This window comes from Corythoichthys intestinalis, chromosome 18 (assembly GCF_030265065.1).
Source record: "Corythoichthys intestinalis isolate RoL2023-P3 chromosome 18, ASM3026506v1, whole genome shotgun sequence".
In the NCBI taxonomy this organism is placed as follows: Eukaryota; Metazoa; Chordata; class Actinopteri; order Syngnathiformes; family Syngnathidae; genus Corythoichthys; species Corythoichthys intestinalis.
The window spans coordinates 38,441,139-38,462,433 of record NC_080412.1 but is presented as its reverse complement, the minus strand read 5'-3'; the positions used below and the strand labels follow the sequence as shown (position 1 = coordinate 38,462,433).

The 21,295-nt window shown below is 39.2% G+C and overlaps 1 protein-coding gene across 1 annotated transcript; it reads right to left on the bottom strand.

Moving 5' to 3' along the window:
- Nucleotides 1–1,967: 1,967 nt before the first annotated feature.
- Nucleotides 1,968–20,188, bottom strand: alg9 (ALG9 alpha-1,2-mannosyltransferase). Its single transcript, XM_057821675.1, has 15 exons — nt 20,016–20,188; nt 18,134–18,269; nt 15,909–16,043; nt 15,765–15,835; nt 15,393–15,481; nt 15,180–15,315; nt 15,018–15,105; nt 14,835–14,940; nt 11,474–11,596; nt 11,240–11,394; nt 11,045–11,174; nt 10,826–10,973; nt 6,464–6,593; nt 6,253–6,383; nt 1,968–6,177 (listed from the first exon to the last, which is right to left on the bottom strand). The coding sequence occupies exons 1-15, from the start codon at nt 20,153–20,155 to the stop codon at nt 6,054–6,056; spliced, it is 1,842 nt and encodes a 613-aa protein (XP_057677658.1). The 5' UTR covers nt 20,156–20,188; the 3' UTR covers nt 1,968–6,053.
- Between the last annotated feature and the right edge of the window lie 1,107 nt (nt 20,189–21,295).

Below are 21,295 nucleotides of genomic sequence, written 5' to 3'. Positions count from 1 at the left end.
TCTTCACAAGCTTTTCACACACTGTTGCTGGTATTTTGGCCCATTTCTCCATGCAGATCTCCTCTAGAGCAGTGATGTTTTGGGGCTGTCGTTGGGCAACACGGACTTTCAACTCCCTCCATAGATTTTCTATGGGGTTGAGATCTGGACACTGGCTAGGCCACACCAGGACCTTAAAATGCTTCTTACGAAGCCACTCCTTTGTTGCCCTGGCTGTGTATTTGGGATCATTGTCATGCTGAAAGACCCAGCCACGTCTCATCTTCAATGCCCTTGCTGATGGAAGATTTTCACTCAAAATCTCTCAATACATGGCCCCATTCATTCTTTCCTTTACAAAGATCAGTCGTCCTGGTCCCTATGCAGAAAAACAGCCCCAAAGCATGATGTTTCCACCTCCATGCTTCACAGTGGGTATGGTGCAATTCAGTATTCATTTTACTCCAAACACGAGAACCTGTGTTTCTACCAAAAAGTTCTTTTTTGGTTTAATCTGACCATAACAAATTCTCCCAGTCCTCTTCTGGATAATCCAAATGCTCTCTAGCGAACCGCAGACGGGCCTGGACGTGTACTTTCTTCAGCAGGGGGACACATTTCTGGCAGTGCAGGATTTGAGTCCCTGGCGGCGCATTGTGTTACTGATAGTAGCCTTGTTACTGTGGTCCCAGCTCTCTGTAGGTCATTCACCGTGTGGTTCTGGGATTTTTGCTCACCGTTCTTGTTATCATTTTGATGCCACGGGGTGAGGAGGGAGTTGAAAGCCCGTGTTGCCCAAAGACAGCTCCAAAACATCACTGCTCTAGAGGAGATCTGCATGGAAGAATGGGCCAAAATACCAGCAACAGTGTGTGAAAAGCTTGTGAAGAGGTACAGAAAACGTTTGGCCTCCGTTATTGCCAACAAAGGGTACATAACAAAGTATTGAGATGAACCTTTGGTATTGACCAAATACTTATTTTCCACCATGATTTGCAAATAAATTCTTTAAAAATAAAAATAAAAAAGTGATTTTCTGTTTTTCTTTACCACATACTGTCTCTCACGGTTGAGGTTTACCCATGTTGACAATTACAGGCCTCTCTAATATTTTCAAGTGGGAGAACTTGCACAATTAGTGGTTGATTAAATACTTATTTGCACCACTGTACGTAGTTCCCATGTGATATACTCACTTTCGTTGCCAGGGGTTTCGATACTAATGGCTATATTTTGAGTTATTTTGAGGGGAAAATAAATTAACTCTATTATATAAGCTGCACAGACTACTTTTCATTGTGTCAAAGTGTCATTTTGTCAGTGTTGTCCCATGAAAAGATATGAATATCTGCAGAAATGCATGGGGTGTACTCACTTTTGTGATACACTGTATTTGTTTCTTGTTTCTGGATTATTTTGTTACTTTTTCTTAATTAAAAGAGCTGCCAAAAACAACACTAATACGAACCCTGAAACCTGACATAAATAAGACACGTTGAAAGCCATCGACAGCGATACAGTAGACATCCAATCCATTTGGACTGGGAGGAGCTGGCATTGAACGTTCATGTCTAAGTGCCATTGACGGCAATTGGCGTCCAGTTTGTTTGGACTGGGAGTTCTGACAACGATCATTCGCAACGAGTTCACGTTAACTACAGTAGATTCGCTAACGATTTTGACATTTAATTCGAACTAAATGACTTTTGGATTGATAACAGCATTCAAGACTATTTTTAAATGCGATCATCATGGTGTTGCATGCACTGACAAACCCTCAAACGAAAGCGCCGTTTACGATTTACACAGGAAAACAGTAAAGGTTCTGGAAAACCAAACAAGGAATACAAACAACCAAGAATATTGGGAGAAATAAAGGGCAAATTCTTCTTGGAGAAGCTTCAGCTTTCGCCTCGGACATTGTGCTCACGCCAAGTAGAGCGTTAGCATGAAGCATTTGGTTTCTGCTAACGTAATACGATTGACTTTAGAAAGAGGCATGGCCTTTTGCATGAAATGTTGACACCTCACTGATATGTGCTGTGCCCGTAGATGTTCACTGAATTCTTTTTTTAACACATGGGGTAAACTGTGCATTGTTTGTGTTCCCACAAAAACTATTTTGATTCCTAACGCTTGTGAGTGGTCAGGTAGCAAAATTACACAGCATGTTAAAGAGGAATGTTGAACTCTAGTGATATTTGTAAAGCAGTGTAATGTCTTGATTTCCACCGTGCTTTGTATGTTTGTTAAGGAAATAAACAAATCAAATGGCCGTGCTGTTATTTTATTCAAAAAAACAATGATTGTATTCACAGTCACATTATTCTTAAATTAACATTTTCCATTCATTCTCACAGCTCACCCAATACAATTAGAAACTACATGATTCAACGAGGACTTTTCTTGCATTCAGGCACCAATTTGATGTCCGGAATGAAGTAAAACATGGATATGAACTGCTTCAATTGCCAGACAACACACGTTTCTTACAGTTAACTCATTTGCTCCCAAAAACGTATAAATGCATTCTATTTATAATTGTTTCAGTGTCCCAAAGACGTATTTATACGTCTTTTATGTTTTTTTTTTTTGTTTTTTTTCAAAAAAGACATCTCTGGTTGTGATTCAATTTAGCTCTAAAGCACAAAGCTGAAAATCTATTTTAAAGCAATAAAACTGGCCACTGGAGGACAGTAGCGCATTTGGTAAGACCTGCAACTAGGGCTGCAGCTATCGAATATTTTAGTAATCGAGTAATCGACTGAAAATTCTATCGATTAATCGAGTAATCGGATAAAACAAATATATTTTGAGGTGAAGAGCAATTATACATATACATCAGAAAACAAGACATTTCATTTAATCTTGAACCATTTTCAGTCAATCAATGTCTTTATTTTCGATGTATATTGTTGAAAACAGCCAACAATTGCATCTCAGATGTAACTAGAATTTTTAAAAAAAGACTAATTCACTGCTTTCACTCAAAAAACGTTTAGATCTTATTAAAATATATATATATATCTTACCTAAAAATGCCGTTACGCTTGATAACACACATCACTTAAAAGTTAGGATTTTTTTCCCCACGTATTTCAATTGAATTTCTCTTTGTGTCAAGCCATTTTTAAGTTCTAGTTAAGTTTTAAGTTAGTCTAAACTGTAAGTTCTGATAGGATTTTGAGTTTTTGCAGTGTTCAAAATAAATGTATGATACAGGCTGTATTGGAGCACATTAGGGACCAGTGCTACTTGGTGTTTTATCCAGCAATGACTACTGAGCTAAAATTGATAGTTAGCACGATTAAGTTTTTATTTTACACCCTCATCACTCAACAATGCTATGTTATGTTAAAGCCTGTATGTAAGACACGTTAGCCACGCATCGACAGTGGTCATAATTAATAGAAACCTAGCCCTCCGCAGGGCTAACGTGACAGTAGCGTTAATCTTATTTATTAGCGCTCAGCGCTCTTTATTAGCGCTTAGCGCTCTACTGCTTTAGGATGGCGGCGGTTTACTAACACTGCCCAGACGCGGCCGAGTCGTCATTGTACATCTAGTTCAACATACATGTGATCTCTGAGACGCATCAGACGCTACCTGCTACCAACTAGCATCAGTGAAGGCAAGTATTTAGCAACGTCGGCGTCGTATGTAGCGGCTGTCTGCTGCAGTAAGTTGTTTTGGGGTTTTTTTTTGCTTCGTCCTCTACGCACGTAACATCAGCGCGTTGTACCGCAGTAAAAGTAGTCCGAGCAAAACGTGATGCTTAGAGCTGTCAAAATAAACGAATACTCGAGGTGAATAAAATTACTCGGATCAGTTTTTAAACTCGAGTATTCGTTTCAGCTCTACTCCTCTTTAAAAGAAACTGCTGTATTTTCAGCCAAAACACCTGTTGTGTTTGATTGAACAATACGTCTACATGCTGCCATAGCAGATTCATGGCGGGTTAAGCCCCCGGACTATTTTTAATTTGTCCGTTCTATCCTGAAAACCCCCGTTTACAGACATCGCGCAACTGCTTTTGTTTCAAGCCAGGCATAAAACCAAGGTAATTAATTATGTTTATTATTTAAAATGTCTGTCATTTTTAGCTTAGAATCACTAATTGATGTCTCATATTTCGTTTTTGTTTTTTTTTAAACGAATTTAAAAGATTAAAAGTAAAATATATTATATATTATATATTAAAATATGTGAGTGAATAAACAAATTATGTCACAATGAAAAAAATGGCGTCTGTAAAAGTCACGGATATCTACCTCAGTCATAACCATTGCTTAATTGTATTTTTTTGTTACTGTCGCATTTTCTCCGATACTTTAGATGATAAATCATCAATCCAAACAAGAAAAATTGAAAAAAAAAAGTTTAAAAGGGTAAATATATGAAACAGAACATATAGACCACTCCTCGATGTCTGCGATTTCTGCATCGTGACCCTTGTTATATGACCATGTTTCACCCATAAAATCCTCAAAAAATCCAGCTGTGGCCATTCACAGCTGTGTCTTGACCCTCGGTGATACATACTACATGGAGTTTTTGGATCGAAACAAGGTAAGTACGCGATAAAATCTCGTTAAAGTCATGGCGTCTGTAATTCTGCTCTCGCGTGATCTCACCTCCAGATTAGAGGTTAGATTTTGTGCCCGAACCTGACCCGACCCGACCCCACATTTTAAGCATTCACGTTCGGGTCAGTTCGGGTCGGGCCGCCATGCCGGACTAATAAATTATTTAAAAAAAAAAAAAAAAAAAAAAAAAATGGAGAGCAGGCTCTCTGTATTGCGCATCTGCTTGTGCGTGTGCACGAACGCCGTGGCGCCGGCTGCTTTTTATTCTTGTCCTCCCGCTGTACCGTTTGCTGCACGGCCGAGGCGCCGCCCTCTCCTGTTCCCTCTCCTTGACAGAGAGGCGCGTCCATGTGAGAACAATATCCCACACACTCAGAAATATGTTTAACAAACTTTCCCAGCGTTATTTCGTTGTGTGAATGCTTTGATAATTCTCAAAAAAATATGTAGATTATTTAAACATTAAGAAAACTTGCGTTTTTTTTCTGCCAACTCGAAGAAATGAAAATAAATTGCTGCTGCTGCGTTTTTTCCGCGTCACTCAAAAAAAAAAAAAAAAAAAAAAAAAAAAAAAATCGGGTTTTTCGGGCTTGGGCCTGCAAATCTAGTTAAGTGATCGAGCTCGGGCCGGGTCGGGCCTCAATACCAGCGGGCCGTGTCGGGTCGGGCTGGATTTTTTAGGCCCGAACTAGGCTCTACTCCAGATAGGGTTTTGCTGTTTATAAAACTTTTTTTTTTTTCAAAAATGCCCTCCAGTTCAAAATTTTTCTTCCCCTAGAAAATTGAAATTTCAAGCTTTCCAGTGATGTATCACACATGCATGTCGGACAATTTTGAAATTTGACCAAATTGGGGGTCTCAGAGCGGAACTTCAAGTCAACTGAGTGTTTTCCGCCATGTGTAAATAAATTGTTACTTTGCTATCAAAAGCTCTATTTGTCTTGTTGTTTATGTTATTTTGTAAGAGAAAAAGATAATTCAGATGTTTGGGATGTAACTAAAGCAAAAAATAGCTGTGTTAAAGTCAAAGTTATGTTTGAAATGTATGCTTTCACAAAAAGCTCAATTTCTCCGTTTTTTCATCAGAAATTGGAAAATTGCTCAAACTAAGCTACTTTCTAATGCTGATTTCTAAAGAATGGAAAAATATATGAACTTACTTTTTTTTCTGCTGAAGTAACAGAGTCTAATGTTTCTTTTGGTGGGTTCCATGTTTATATAGCAACAGAACTGAATTTTCTGTAGGCCTTGCAAAATCAGTCAAAATCCAGTAAAACGGCCGGAAGCGAAGGGCCTTGCTCCAGTGAAAATGGCTGGGAGTGAATGAGTTAACCATCCATTGGAATTGTTTTCACATGCATACACAAAGTTCTTAAAGGGTCCGTATCTTCATCTCTTGAGACAAATACTTCAAAACATGTACGCACGCATACACACAGCAGCCGTGTCAAAACAAGGGGGAATGATGTCGTTTTATTTGGGCGAAGGTCAGCCATGGCCTCGCGTGCGAGGCTGCTTTTGCCGCCTGGGTTTGAGGATGACGTAGCGCCTGAAGCTGGTGTGATGGTCGGATAGGAGCGGGATATAAAACGCTCTGAAGAATGGCGAGGACCTAAAAATTGGACATAGTCATTCAATTGCTTCTGGTGTGTAAGCATGTTCATCGCGAGATGTGAATGTGAAATACCGGGAAGCTTGGAGAAAAGGCTTATAGGCAATGACGTTCCACTCTTCTTTATTGGCTGCGTAGCGTGGTTCCCGCGGCGTTTCTTCTTCTGTGTCGAGGTCTACCAGGTAGTGGCAGTGTCGGATGTCCACCTGGAGAGAGACAACATATCCATTTGTTTATGCCACTGACTACTGATTAAAGATTCAATACGATGGCGGGGGTAACATACATATCTGCTCGGCTCTTCCAGATTTTGGTCATTCATATCTGCCGGTATAATCTGCGTGGCCTGAGGACCCATGGCGTATGGCTTGGGGAGTTGACCTTTAAACTCGCTTTGGATGAAGTGTATTTGCCAGCTGGAGATCAGGGACAGGAAAGGTTGACAGTTCTCATCCATCCATAACTTTAAGCAATTGAGGGGACGTTCATAAATTTGTTTGGAAAATTAACAAATTATCGATTGATATTTTCAGTCATGAATGAATAATTACTATAGCACTGACTGCATTCACACAATTTAAAGTGAGGAGCAGAAGTATTTGCACCCCTTGTGATTTTACAAGTTCACCCACTTAAAAAACAGGTAGAGGCATAGACTTCATTACTTATTGACGTAACATTTAGTCATTCTTTGAGTCACGCCTTACTATAGGGGGCCGAGCTTCATTTAGTAATAGTCAGCCGAAGACGGCACACGCTCTTTCCAAGCCGGATTTAAGCTTGGATTTTTGAAGAACTACGAAAGCTGTACCGCATACAAACAGGAAGGCGTGACTTGTTCGAGGATTCAAGGTATATATTTTATTTTTCGTACCATGCATTCATTTTGAAACGTTGAGAAAAAAAAATCAATGGGAGAATGGGAACCAATATGGCATTGGCATCATTCTTCGACATATATACCGTAATTTCCGGACTATAAGCCGCTACTTTTTTCGTTCATTTTAAATCCTGCGGCTTATAGTCCAGTGCGGTTTATTTGTTGATTTATTTTGGTTAATAGTAAAGGGGAAAAGATATCGTCATCGCACACACCATATAATTGTCTGCATTAGTCTAACACATATGTAGTCTAACACATACATATGGTACAGGTTGGCACCGTCTAACTGTTTGCATTACTCTAACACACTTAATATAATTAATCAGGAAACAGTATCATTTTCATATTTACGGTGGGACTACACTACTAATATAAAATAAATAGCACACCATAGTTTAATGAGAAGAAATAGAAGAGATACACAATGCCGTCTTATCACAAGATTGACGCACCAACTCGTGCAATCAGCTCTCCCAGCAAACTCCAAGGACAAAGCGCTTTGTCCTTAAACAAGTACAACCAGCCCGGACAGCAAAGTTGATAGCGGGTGTCCCAATCCGCGCACGAACCTAAGCCGCCTAAAACCGGCCACCAAGGGGAAGACCCAAAAGCAACGCCCAGACCCACCTTCGGACACGCCTTCGACATGACCCGCGTCAGCAAAGACTTTAAAAAGACTGGACACTGAGATAAGACAGATTTTTTCTGCTCGGAAACATGTATAGCCTTGTTTTGGATCCAGAATTGTCCCTCCGTCGTCTGTTTTTGCCTTGTTTTTACCATTGTCGACGAATAAATTGTCAACCTGTTTTCGGTGAGTGGTCTTCAAGCTTTTGAAACATGGAGTCAGTACAAAGGGTTAAAATAAGAGGACGCGCGAGATTCGGCCTTTTCGGCGGGCGCACGCGGGGCAGCGTCAGCCGAGCGGCACTTGTTTTGGTTGGTGCTGTCCCCGGGTGCGTCTGGGCCGGGGGGGCGAATTTCAACAATAGGCAACACGTGCCTCCTACCATGCATTGCAGCACTACAGATGTATGTAACAAGCAAAATTCATGTTCTGTGCTACTTATTTATTCATTTACTGTTCAAGTTGTTTCATTAATTGCTTGTCATGGTATTTGGTAACACTTTATTTGACAGCGGCGTTATAAGACTGTCATACGACCGTCATAATTATGACATGGGACTATCATGGGCATTACTGAATGCTTATGACAGATGTCATTAAGTGTCATCCAGGGAATTATGGTACTAACTCCATTTGTGTCCAGCTTGGATCTTTTACATCCATTCAAAAGTGAGATCATTTGCCAAATAAAACTAAATGATAACTGTTATAATCATTTGTTAATGATCATGACAGTGTCATGTCATAATTGTGTCTAATTGTCTAATGACAGTCTTATTTCACCACTGTCAAATAAAGTGTTCCAAATACCGTAACTAGCAATTAATTAAACAACAGGAACAGTAACTGAAGAAATAATTAGCACAGAACATGAATTTTGATTGTTATTTACATCTGTTGCGCTGCAATGCATGCTAGGAGGCATGTTGGACAACAACAGGTGGCATAAAAGGTTGACCGTCTCCCCCAAGGGAGCAGTGATGGCCAAATGAAGCCTCTTGAAGCAATGAAGCTTTGCAGCCAATTGGTTAAAAGCTTCACGGTGGTTCATTTGGTCTTCTGACCGTCGTATGATACCGCTATCTAATGAAGTGTTACCGGTTAATATCTTTTGGTGTAAATATCCCATAATACAGTGAGGACAGCTGCATCTTATAGTCCAGTGCGGCTTATGTATGAACAAAGGCCGTTTTCGTGTTATATTTGGTTGGTGGCGGCTTATAGTCAGGTGCGCCTTGTAGTGCGAAAATTACGGTACTCAAAATAGATGCGTAACTGCCTGGTTTTTTGCTCTTTTAACAAAGAATCGAGATAGTTTTACGTCTATACCTATAAAGAATTCAGTGATTTAAGCATTTGTTCACAAGAATTTTTAACGGAAAAAGCCATTGTGGCAGCCCCCTTATCATAACAAAGAGCTAACAGACTAGCATCATTCTTCGACAGATATAAGTAAATTCAAAGTACCCGTTTTTTTATTTATTTATTTTTTGCTTTTAACAGAAAACAGACTGTTTTACGTCTATATCTATAAATAATTCAGGGATTTAAGCATTTATTCACAAGAATTTCAACGTAAAAAGCTCTTTGCTGTGGACTTGTGGTAAGGCGGAGCCACAGTGAACTTAAAACGAGCCGCACATTCGCCATATTTACGTAAAATAAATACTATGTAAGAAGTTGGTATTTTGGGCAAAACATATGTTAAATGTTGCTGTTGATCCTGAAAATATAGGTGATTATCTCTGCATTTGGTGATTTTTGTGCATCTACTGTAAAATCTGAGACTATTATAGCCACCTTCTGAGCAATGCATGATTTTAAACCACTGCACCTTAGTGTTCTACTGACAGTAGCCTTTGAAACTGTGCATCCAGCTGTCTTCAGGTCATTGACCAGCTCCTGCCGTGTAGTTCTAGGCTGAGCCCAAACTTTACTCATCTTGAGTGAGTGATCAGGGCTGTCAACAGACTTGCAGGGGCCCGGGGACAAGAGACCATTATAAGGCCCCCCCAGCCCACCCCTGCCACCGGCTTGTTACGACAACATACGCAGTACTTTAACGCTTTGCAAGCAATGACAGTGTAAATTTTCAAATTATTTGAGATGGACAGTTAAATTAACAGACCGTAATGTGATGTGACACAATATAAACAAACAATTTCCATTTATTGTCCCATGTAGGCTACGTTGCAATAAAACAGAGTTCTATGCCTGCCTGCCTGCTAAGCAACAAAACAGTAAAACTAAACATCCTGTGCAAAAAAAGGAAAAATATATATATTTGAACTATGTAATATGTTAAAGTTTTTAAGTATATAGACAACATATTATTTAATCAGACAATGATTCAAATAAAAAAAGGAATATGTGAATGTAAAGTAAAATAAATTAAGGGTCATTCAGGGGCCCTATGGTCCTGAGGCCCGGGACAACATACCCGGTTGCCCCCCCCCCGTCGACTGGCTTGTGAGTGATGCCTCACGAGGAGTGATTTTACATGGAGCCCCAGTCCGAGGTTGATTATCAGTCATGTTTAGCCTTTTCCATTTTCTAACATTGTTGCAACTATTGATTTATTCTCACCAAGCTGCTTTCCAACTGTCCCATAGCCTTTTCCAGCTTTGTGGAGATCAACAATTTTTTTCTCTGGTGTCTTTCGAAAGCTCTCTGGTCTTGCCCATGTTAGCAGTTGGATTATGACTGACTGTGGGGTGCACAATAATGAGGTCTAATGGGTGGTTGTTTACCAATGGGGTAAAGATGGCCCTTTTTTTTAAGGTAGACTGACGAAGGGTGCAAATACATCTGCTCCTCACTGTATATGTTTTTTTCCTCCTCATTGCGCATTATTTGGCTGGTGTGACTTATACTCAGGTGCAACTTAAAATCCGAAAAACACAGTGCATGCTTACTTAATGCAATATTTACGATGAAATGTGTTTTTCTTTACTTCTTGCAACAAACTTTGCTCCCTTTCTGTTTACTTCCCGTTACAACTTTTTTGGGCAATGTGTCAAGGTAGAAAGGTCAGAAACGAGTGAGCTCTCGTCTGTCAGCCCCCAACGGGATCCATTTTAAAACATAACTACAAAACGTAACTGATGTTTTACACTGTTTAATTCATGACTCCTTACTTGGGAGGGAGAAGGAAGCTGCTGGGGAAGCGATACCACTCCTTGCCAACACACACGCTAACCGGTCTGCCTTCGGGGACCGAGTGTAGCGTGGTGTCCTTGGCGATGCGGAGAAACTCCGGGTACAAGTCGAGAGGGGCGTGGTAACCTGTCAGGTGGTAGGAAAAGCTAAGAGATAACAAATTAAAGCACAAGTAGAGGGACAAAGTGCGAGCACACCTCTAAAAAGGGCCACGGAGCGAGAGAGAGACACCACCGCAAACACAACAACCGCACTAAGCGCCAGCCAATTGGAGGAGACTGTGTAATGCTCCAGTCGGTAGCGCTGGAACAAGAAGTGGTAGCATTTCTGCAGGAAGAAAAAAAACGATGACCTTCGATCGTCAGAAACAACGTCGCAAAGCGCGATCCCACCTGCAGGGACGAGAGGGCCGCAGCGCCGTTGAGGCAGATGAGGGGGTAGATGGGAAAGAGAAAGCGCTCTTCTTTGTGAGGCCGGGTGAAGAAAACCAACATCCACAGGTACATGGGGGACAGAGTCAGCCAATAGGGACGGCCAAGGTTCTGCACTGCAGGAAACAGACTAAATACCATCAAAGACGAATGACTTCCTCACATGCACACAAAAACCTACTTAAAATCACTCACCATTGAACTTGTGCAGAAGGGTCTCCATGAGAGCAGTCAGAGGGAGGGAAAAGAGCGCCAGAACAAACACTAGATTAAAGTTCAGGGTCCCGTTCAGAAAGTAAAAGTGCCACGGTTCTGTACCTGTGAAGAAACCCGACACAAAATAACATTATACATCCTGAAAGAAATGGATGAGAAACACTAAATGTTTATTGAATGTAGCAGGAATAGCAGGAGAAAGCCAAAAAATGGTCAGTCCAACATTTTGACCACTTTGAAACATAGGCAAAAAACTGTTTGATGTAGGCTCCCTCTAGAGTCCTAATACAGTAATGCATCTGGCAAACAGGCTAACATAATATTGTTCCTCGTAAAATTAACATAAAAATGGCATTAACATCACTCGAAGGTCAATTAAAGTGGTTTAGTTTCAATTGGGCAAGACGCCACTGCTTACTTTACACAAGTACTTCTCAAATAATGGCGCGCAAAGCGATGTTGGGGGGCGCATGTTGACCTCGGGGAACATATTTTTTTGCCCAATTAGAATAAAGTGTAATTGCACATCCACTCAGTAGGGGGCAGTGGCACTCTCATTTTTAGAGTGTGCGCAGTATTTTTTAACCAAACAAGAGCACACAGCAACGAGCACGGAGATATGAAAAGGTAATATGAGGAAATATGACGAAGCGTGTGTAGCGTTTGAGTTCACTTTTCATACAGTGGGGGACGAGGAAGGACCTGTGTGTGTCTAAAAATGTAGGCAGCGGACAGCACGAAGCCATATAAATGAAAAACATTAGACCTTTATCACATTGATAAGCCACTTGAATTTTTTTCAGCGAAAATGTGCCAAATATTGCCAACAATCGTCCTGCAAGTTACATCAGTAAACCAACAAGCACTGTTAGCATCATATAAGGTGGCATACCAAGTTGCTCAGTGCAAAATAACCCCACACCAGAGCAAAGGAGCTGATACTGCCTGCAGCAACAACAACAAAAAAAACAACTTTTTTTGTTTGTCTTTTTTGTTCTATTAGCTTTGTGAGTGTTACATTTGTAAACCAACGAGACCTACTAGCATCATATAAGGTGGCATACCAGGTTGCTCAGTGCAAAATAACCCCACACCATTTTATTTATTTATTTATTTTTGGTCAAATCGTTTAGCATATCCTACTCTGGGTTAATGTAGCTAATCAATTTGAATTTATTATTATTTTGGATTTTATTAAATTTATTTTTCAGTATCAAACCGTCAAAATTGTACCATGAGTATATGTTTACAGTTTGGCTTTTGGTATGACTTTTTTTTTAATTCAGGCAAATTGATGAGTTTTTTTTTTTTTTTTTTTTTTGTTAAAAACAAAAATAATGTTAATAAAAGTTAAACTTGATCGTAATTTGATCTATATTACTTTTGTTCTTTAATGTTAACAGGGACACAGTGTTATGCAGAGGTGTACTTATAGTAATTTTATAGATAAATTATACTATTTACAGTGGCGTAAGAGTTGGGGGGCGCGAAATGTTTACGTCTTCTTTGGGGGGGGGGGGGCCCTAATAGAAAATAATTGAGAAGCACTGCTTTACACAGTGTGCTCACGCAATGTATGTATATACAGTTGTGGTCAAAAGTTTACATACACTTGTGAAGAACATAATGTCATGGCTCTCTTTGGTTTCCAGTTATTTCTACAACTCTGATTTTTCTCCGATAGAGTGATTGGAACAGATACTTCTTTGTCACAAAAAACATTCATGAAGTTTGGTTCTTTTATGACTATTATGGGTTAACAGAAAAAGTGATCAAATCTGCTGGGTCAAAAATATACATACATGGATCTGAAAAAGCGAATCACTGACTTGAACAAGTCAGGAAAGTCACTTGGAGCCATTTCAAAGCAGCTGCAGGTCCCAAGAGCAACAGTGCAAACAATTGTTTGTAAGTATAAAGTGCATGGCACTGCTTTGTCACTGCCACGATCAGGAAGAAAACGCAAGCTATCACCTGCTGCTGCGAGAAAATTGGTCAGGAGGGTGAAGATTCAACAGAGAATCACCAAAAAGCATATCTGCCAAGAATTAGAAGCTGCTGGAACACAGGTGTCAGGTTCCACAGTCAAGCGTGTTTTGCATCTCCATGGACTGAGAGGCTGCCGTGCAAGAAGGAAGCCCTTGCTCCAAAAGCGGCAACTTAAGACTCGACTGAAGTTTGCTGCTGATCACATGGACAAAGATAAGACCTTCTGGAGGAAAGTTCTGTGGTCAGACGAAACAAAAATCGAGCTGTTTGGCCACAATGCCCAGCAATATTTTTGGAGGAGAAAAGGTGAGGCCTTTAACCCCAAGTACACCATGCCTACCGTCAAGCACGGTGGTGGTAGTATTATGCTGGGGGGTTGTTTTGCTGCCAATGGAACTGGTGCTTTACAGAGAGTAAATGGGATCATGAACAAGGATTACCTTCAAATTCTTCAAGATAACCTAACGTCATCAGCCCGAATATTGGGTCTTGGGCGCAGTTGGGTGTTCCAACAGGACAATGACCCCAAACACACATCAAAAGTGGTAATGGAATGGCTAAATCAGGCTAGAATTAAGGTTTTCGAATGGCCTTCACAAAGTACTGACTTAAACCCCATTGAGAACTTGTGGACAATGCTGAAGAAACAAGTCCATGTCAGAAAGCCATCAAATTTAACTGAACTGCACCAATTCTGTCAAGAGGAGTGGTCAAAGAGTCAACCAGAAGCTTGCCAGAAGCTTGTGGATGGCTACCAAAAGCGCCTAATTGAAGTGAAAATGGCCAAGGGACATGTTAGCGCTGCTGTATGTATATTTTTGACCCAACAAATTTGATCACTTTTTTCTGTTCACCCATAATAAAGTCATAAAAGAACCAAACTTCATGAATGTTTTTTTGTGACAAAGAAGTATCTGTCCCAATCACTCTATCAGAGAAAAATCAGAGTTGTAGAAATAACTGGAAACTCAAGAGAGCCATGACATTATGTTCTTCACAAGTGTATGTAAACTTTTGACCACAACTGTATATATATATTAGATCTAAATATACAAATATACAGGTAGTCCCCAGTCAGAACCTCTAAACAGACTCTTAATTACAAAAATCTATCCAAAAATGTATATTTTATGTCATATTAATAATATAAAGTAAATAAATAAGTGAAAAGTGCACGACTAGCGATAAAATGGCGGACACAGCACTGTTACTCGACAGAAAAAAGTGGAAAAAGACGACTCGAGACAAAATGGTGGCCGAAACACCAGCGTCATAAAGTTGAAATCGTGTAAGTCGGGTCTGTCATAAACCGGGGACTACCTGTATATATTTATGGGTGAGTGTAAATTACCATACAGATCAGGTCCATGTGATGTGAAGACATTATAAAGTAGAATGTTGAGCGGGGTCACCACCAGTTTTCCATAAAAGAAAGAGTCCACTGCAATTAAAGGGCCCTGACAAAAGAGGGGGGGAAAGTTATTTTTTCATTATTTCTCACTTAATCTCATTTTTCATTATTTTATTGTATTACCAGCAAAAGCAGCAGAGCAATAGCCGACCAGGTGATAAAACTCTTCCATTGCCTCTTTAGTACAAGTAAGTCAAACGCGATTGGGATCCTGCATATGCATCAGAATGGTACTTTTAGGAAAAATAAAAATCTATTGACAGTTCATACAGTAAATAAGCATACCCAATCAAAGCGGAGAAGGGCCAACCAACGATAGCACCGGCAGCTACGCCCATAATGGCTAACGGCGTGGAGTCCTGGAACCACCCTGTCATGGCGACAAGTGTTGTGTACATGCAGAAGGAGGATGGCAGGAATGCTGCGGAAGGGAAAGAAAACAACATAAGGAAAACATCCCTAGCAATGTAAAAGAAAATTGAGAGGAGCTTTAACAACCTGCGGATGAGGTGAACATTCCAGTGCTCAGGACGAGAAACGCCAGCATCAGGCGGCCGACGTGCAAACCAAATTTCTTACATACAGCCCTAGACACACAATTGTTCATCGCGAATAGGTTAGTCTTCACGCTTTTGTAATTGGTACATTTTATAGGGCAAATTCCAAATGAAACTACTTTAAAAGCATTTGACCGTTTTTGTAAGTATGACAACTGCTGCCATTATGAACATTTATAGAATATTTAGGAATGAATTGTTTCTAAAATGTAACCTTCTTAACTGTTAATTAAGAATCCCAGTTTGACAGACTGAAAAAGATGAATTACTCTTGAGCCAGGTTTGGCAAGAACGCGGAAATGTTATAACTCACTTGTAAAAATAAAGCTCGCAGACACAGCAGCAGAAGGCCAGGACACACCGTACGAAGTAGAATACCAACACCTGCAACACAAAGGCAAATGTCTATTTCCAGCACATGTTCTTGTGTGTCAACATACACTGTGCAGACGCTTGCCTTGCTCGTCTGCAGTACATGGGCGTGCAAACAGGCTGGGAGCGCGTGAAGCCACAAGTAAGCGTAAGATCTGATGGCGTACAACGGTGAGTATTCCCACGTTTGCATCCCTGTGCCATAAAGCAGGTAGTGCATCTGTCAGAAAAGAGTCATCACAACTATTACAGACGTTAACAGCTTAAAAGGCCTGTAGTGTCAAGATGTTCAGTTCAGTTAAAAATGCTACTGTTTGTTGGATTACAGAGAAAAATTGAGATAGAGTAACACACAGTAGGTGGTTATGATTAGTGCTGCAACGATTAATCGATTACCTCGAGTAATTCAATTAGAAAAATTATCCAAATTATATTTTGCTGCTTCGAGTATTCGTTTAATTCAAGTGGCGTTGTAATGGTTTGTTTTGAAAGTGCATTTGGTTTTATTGATTTGGGTAGATACACTGCCCTCTAGTGGCAACAAAAAAATATGACATAACTCATTTCACATGGCTGAATCCAGCTGCTTCTTCTTAAAACCAAAATAATTTTTGTTTGAGCTAATGTATTTTTAATGTATTCGTAATTCAATTTATGGGTATATTTTGCCGTTTTTGTGTGAGAATATGTTTGAATCATTTGTTAAGTCCATTGTTATTAAAAAAAAAAAAAAAAAAAAAAACTTTTGCGTTTTATAGCATTTAAGCTAGCGGACATTTGCTATGAAAGTTACCCAATTGTTCTTTTGTTGGACTTAAATCCTCATTTATTTATTTATTTATATATTTATTTTAATACCGTTTGAGGCTCAGCTCAGGTATTTTAATTTATTTTTAAATCAAAGTGCAATTCTGCATAGTTTGAAGAAACTCGGAAATGTTATTTTGTATTTGCATTTAAGGCTGTTTTGAAAGTGCCAACTTATCAAGCCTTTGTTTTACATCTCATAAAATTTATTCTGCAACACATTAAATGTTCCTAAATTAATAACTCAATTAAACGAACTAACTAGTTGATAGATTATTCAACTACAAAAATAATCGACAGCTGCAGCCCTAGTGTTATGATCTAATATCAGTTTAAGAAGTTCCTTATCCGATTACTCGATTATTCGAACTAACTAGTTAATCGATTAATCGACTACTAAAATAATCGATAGCTGCACATAGGCAGAGTTTGACTTTTGTGGCGGGGGGAACAGGGCACAACATGTTGATGACCCCAAAACGCAGTGCCAGCAATAAAATTAACTTACAAGAATATTTATAATAGTAAATTGAAAATGAGCGTTTTTTTTTTTTTGTTGGTTTCCCTTCATTCTTGAGGGGAATTATAAATCAGGCTGCTTAGGACAGCTATACTTTTCGCCAAGATCGTCATCCATTGAATACGGTACGCCCACCGGTGTCGTGCCAATGTAGTTACCCCCGTGAAAAATTGTATCCCCTGGGCGGAGCCACTGCGCTGCACTGATTTTCTTGATTTCCGTGTTTTGGTGATGTCGTTATCTACGAGGTTTTAAAACATGGACCATCCATTAAAAAAAAAACAACTGTTTTTTCTGTCCTGTAACGTAACATGCATACTGAACATAAAAAAAGGCAATGTTTTACTGTTTTACTTGTAGGATGACCTACAACTGTTATCACTGTAATTCAAATCCTGTATGGTGTTTCTCCAATATAATGAACGTCGATGTCAAAAATATGGTTCTTTTCTGGCTTCAATTAATTGTTTAAGTCAACATAACTCATAACTAATGTGTGTGTGCGCTCCCACGGCCAGGGGATACAATTTTTGATGGGGGTAACTACATTGGCAAGACACCGGTGGTGGCTATGTTGTACGATTAGTGTCTATAGTTGGGCAAATTGAAGCTCCGTTCACCCTTTTGGCGTGCTCGCTGGCATTTAATTTTTTTTGTTTGCTTTATTGCTTTACAACTTTTATGGACAATATTTTACTGGACACCCTTTATTTTAAAATCATATAAAGGAAAGTCAATTTCATGCAATGACATATTCTGGCCAATTGACATACCCCCCCCCCCCCCCCCCCCCGCAACAGTGCGTATGTGGCTGCAGCCCTAGTTATCATATAATTTAGCAAGTAACAATCAGGTGGAATTGCAATTACCAAAATACTTGTTGTTTCAATCCACACGGATTCAAATGCAAGCCATTAAAAAGTCTTTTTTTCGACATTATGTTCTCTTTATGCTTCATTACTGGTATTTTTTCTTGTACTCACAGGTTCCCAGTAGTTGAAGGTCTCATCGCAGTCAGAAATGTTGCTTAGCAACGCTGCACAGAAGCGTGCCGAAAGCAGACATTTAAATGCAGTGGAACCTTCTGGGGCCCATACCTGTCCACCGCGACTTATTGACCTGGCAAATAAACATACACACATTTAGTACAATTTTGCAGTTTAAGTGTTGTTACAGCTAAAACTGTTATTTTTTTGTTATGGCTGAAGCCAGCTGCTTCCCTTTAAGACCAACATATTACTGAAGCCAGCTGCTCCCTGTTAAGACCAACATATTACAACATATTTGCACTAATATGTTTTTTTATGCATTCGTAACTGAGCTTACAGGTATATTTAGCCATTTTTTGTGGGAATATGTGTTTGAATGATCTGTTAAGAGCATTGTAAAAAAATATTATAGCACTTAAGCTAGTGGATTTTTGCTATGTAAGTTAGCCAATTGTTCTGTTGATGTATTTAGATCCTCATTTATTCATTTTTTCATACCGTTTGAGGCTAAGATCAGGTACTTCAATTTATTTTTAAATTAAAGTGCAATTCTACATAGTTTGAAGAAACACTCGGAAAATTTATTTTGTTTTTGCATTTAAGGCTCTTTTGAAAGTGCAAACTTATCAAGCCTTTGTTTTACATCTCATAAAATTTATTCTGCAACACATTAAATGTTCCTAAATCAATAACTCGAATACACAAACTAATTAGTTGATAGATTATTCGAGTACTAAAATAATCGATAGCTGCAGGCTGCAGCCCAAGTGTAATGATCTAATATCAGTTTAAGAAGTTGCTAAATGTGATATGAGATGGCTATATCATGTGTCTACATGAATGCATTTTGTCCACTTTCAAAACACCAGGTTTTATGCAATACATTAAAAACAGCATATTATGTCAAAGCTTTCGCCTACACTAATATATTATGAAATGGTGGACAATTTTTTTAGTTCGATATGTTTAGCAAAAAATATTTCTATTTCAATTAAAACCTATTTTCGCCTAAATTGCTTGGATTTTAACGTTTCGGCCAGAGATAATGCATTTCAAAAACTAAAAACAATTGACACTTTTGACCTCATTTTTTTCATTTTTAGTGATGAAAAATTGAGTAGAGTCTCACTAGTTTTATCCAGGAAGCATTTTGCTGGCAGACCGGTGTTGTCAGATCGGTTTAAATCTGTTTGTATGGTTTTTAAAGTTTGTTTTACTCTCTTAAAAAAATAAAAGTGCTCTAAATGTTATTTTAAAACTACCTGGGTGTAACTCTATTATGATGTAGATTTTTTTTTTTTTTTTTTTTTTTACTATCCATAGATTTGCCTTAATATAATATTAATAATATTAATAGTTTTATGCGCATTAAAATTTTAGACTAGTTTCATCTTTACTTCACTTTTACTTTGAAAGCTATAATATTCCGAGTCCAAACAGTTCTTGGTTCAAGAGTGTGTTTCATGACCTAATATAAGTGTGACGTCACATGTCACTCTAAAATGAATTCATACACACGTTTATGATGCTAAGTTCTTGAAGTAAATGTATACAAAAGTCTGAAATATAAAGCAAATATCAATGAATGTGTCACAACAGTGGCACCAGGAAAGAATGAATAATGAATGGACCTGACCACAAGACGTCAACAAAGCTATTGTTTGGATATCGGAACCACAGATGATAATATATTGGGCGATAAATGATAAGTGCGTATGTTTAGAGGTGAGGATTAAAAGATTTTGTCACTAAACTGGTATTTAAGGAGCCAACTGGCTAGCTTTTTAGCTTTCCTACCAGAGCTTTCAGTGTCAACACGGGATGGACAATACAACAGCGGCGTGTCAATTGTCACTCGTTCCCGCCTCTTACTCACTCTTGCCGGGTCTCTGTGACTTTACTCTCATCACCTCCTTTATCCTCTTTCGGCGTTCGGGCCTCTGTAGATACGTTGAGGTTATTGGCATCTTGTTTGCTGCCTCGCCTGCTACGCTGGCGAAGCGCCTTGGCCGCCATGTTTCCTGACGAACCTCCGCTGAGTCAACCTTCGTTGATTTCCGTCAATGTTCGGCTCTTGACATAAACGAGAGTCGCTGATTGGTCAGTTTAGTTGGCGCTACATTCAGTAATCATTTTCTGTTTGAAAGGTTTATCACTGTAACAGCAGACATGACATGCTTTTATTTTAAAATTTGGTGCATGTTGTACATTTTCTATTCTCATCGTTTGCATTACTTTAAACCAGCAAATTTCATGTTCGAAGTTTGAATCACGATTGTGTTTGAGGAACACCGCGACCGCCATTGGTTGAGAGCAGGCTGAACTGGTTAGTACAACTATTAATTGTTTCTCTATTAGTCTCAGTGGAGTAATGCTAACCATGTACCAAGTGTAATATATGTGTTTTCTTATTTTGTATGTTATAACTTTATTTCTACAGTGTGGTATTTTGCTAAGCATTAAACATGAATGACAGAACTGGCGTCTCATCAGTGGCAGATAAAATGTGAACAGGGCCCGGGTGTTATGAACATAAACGGGTCCCCCCGAGTGGACCGTTCAACCGACAGGGGGTGCCAGAGATATTTAACACTTAGACAGTTTATTACAGCTCCGCGCATCATCTTGCCATTCTGTTTGACCCTCCCCTAGCCCAACTAAGCCCACTTCATGCCCGCAAACTGGGCCATCTAAGAAGCACGGGCGGGTTCGCACCCCCAGCACCCCCCTCAGTTCTGCCCGAGTCTCATTCAGTCAATGAGCGGCAAAAACTGCTTGCATTTCACAGCACTGAAATTGAATCGAATTTATTTTTGAACAACCAAATAATAATAATGAAACAAACAAGCACACATTTTCAGAGGTGGGTAGAGTAGCCAAAAATTGTATTCAACTAAAAGTTGCGTTACTTCAAAATAATATTACTCAAGTAAAAGTAGTCATCCAAAAAATGTATTCCAGTATAATTGAAAAAAGTATTTGGTGAATATTCAAGTAATGCGTAACATTGTGACTAACTGCTTACAATGTTGATTATTTTTTTTTTTTTTTTAAACAATAGTATTTTTTTCTAAGCACACAGTTATCTATATGAACTGTTATTATTATACTGTTCAATAACCCATTACATAATTTTTAGAAAAATGATTTTCAAAT

Excerpts from the sequence above, each read along its gene's own strand:
- alg9 (XM_057821675.1), bottom strand. The coding sequence starts at position 20,155 with ATGGCGGCCAAGGCGCTTCGCCAGCGTAGCAGGCGAGGCAGCAAACAA. Across the intron at positions 15,836-15,908 it reads ATGTACTGCAGACGAGCAAG|GTGTTGGTATTCTACTTCGT; the intron begins GCAAGCGTCTGC and ends TTTGTGTTGCAG. Across the intron at positions 6,594-10,825 it reads AGCTTCCTTCTCCCTCCCAA|CTGGCAAATACACTTCATCC; the intron begins GTAAGGAGTCAT and ends CCTGATCTCCAG.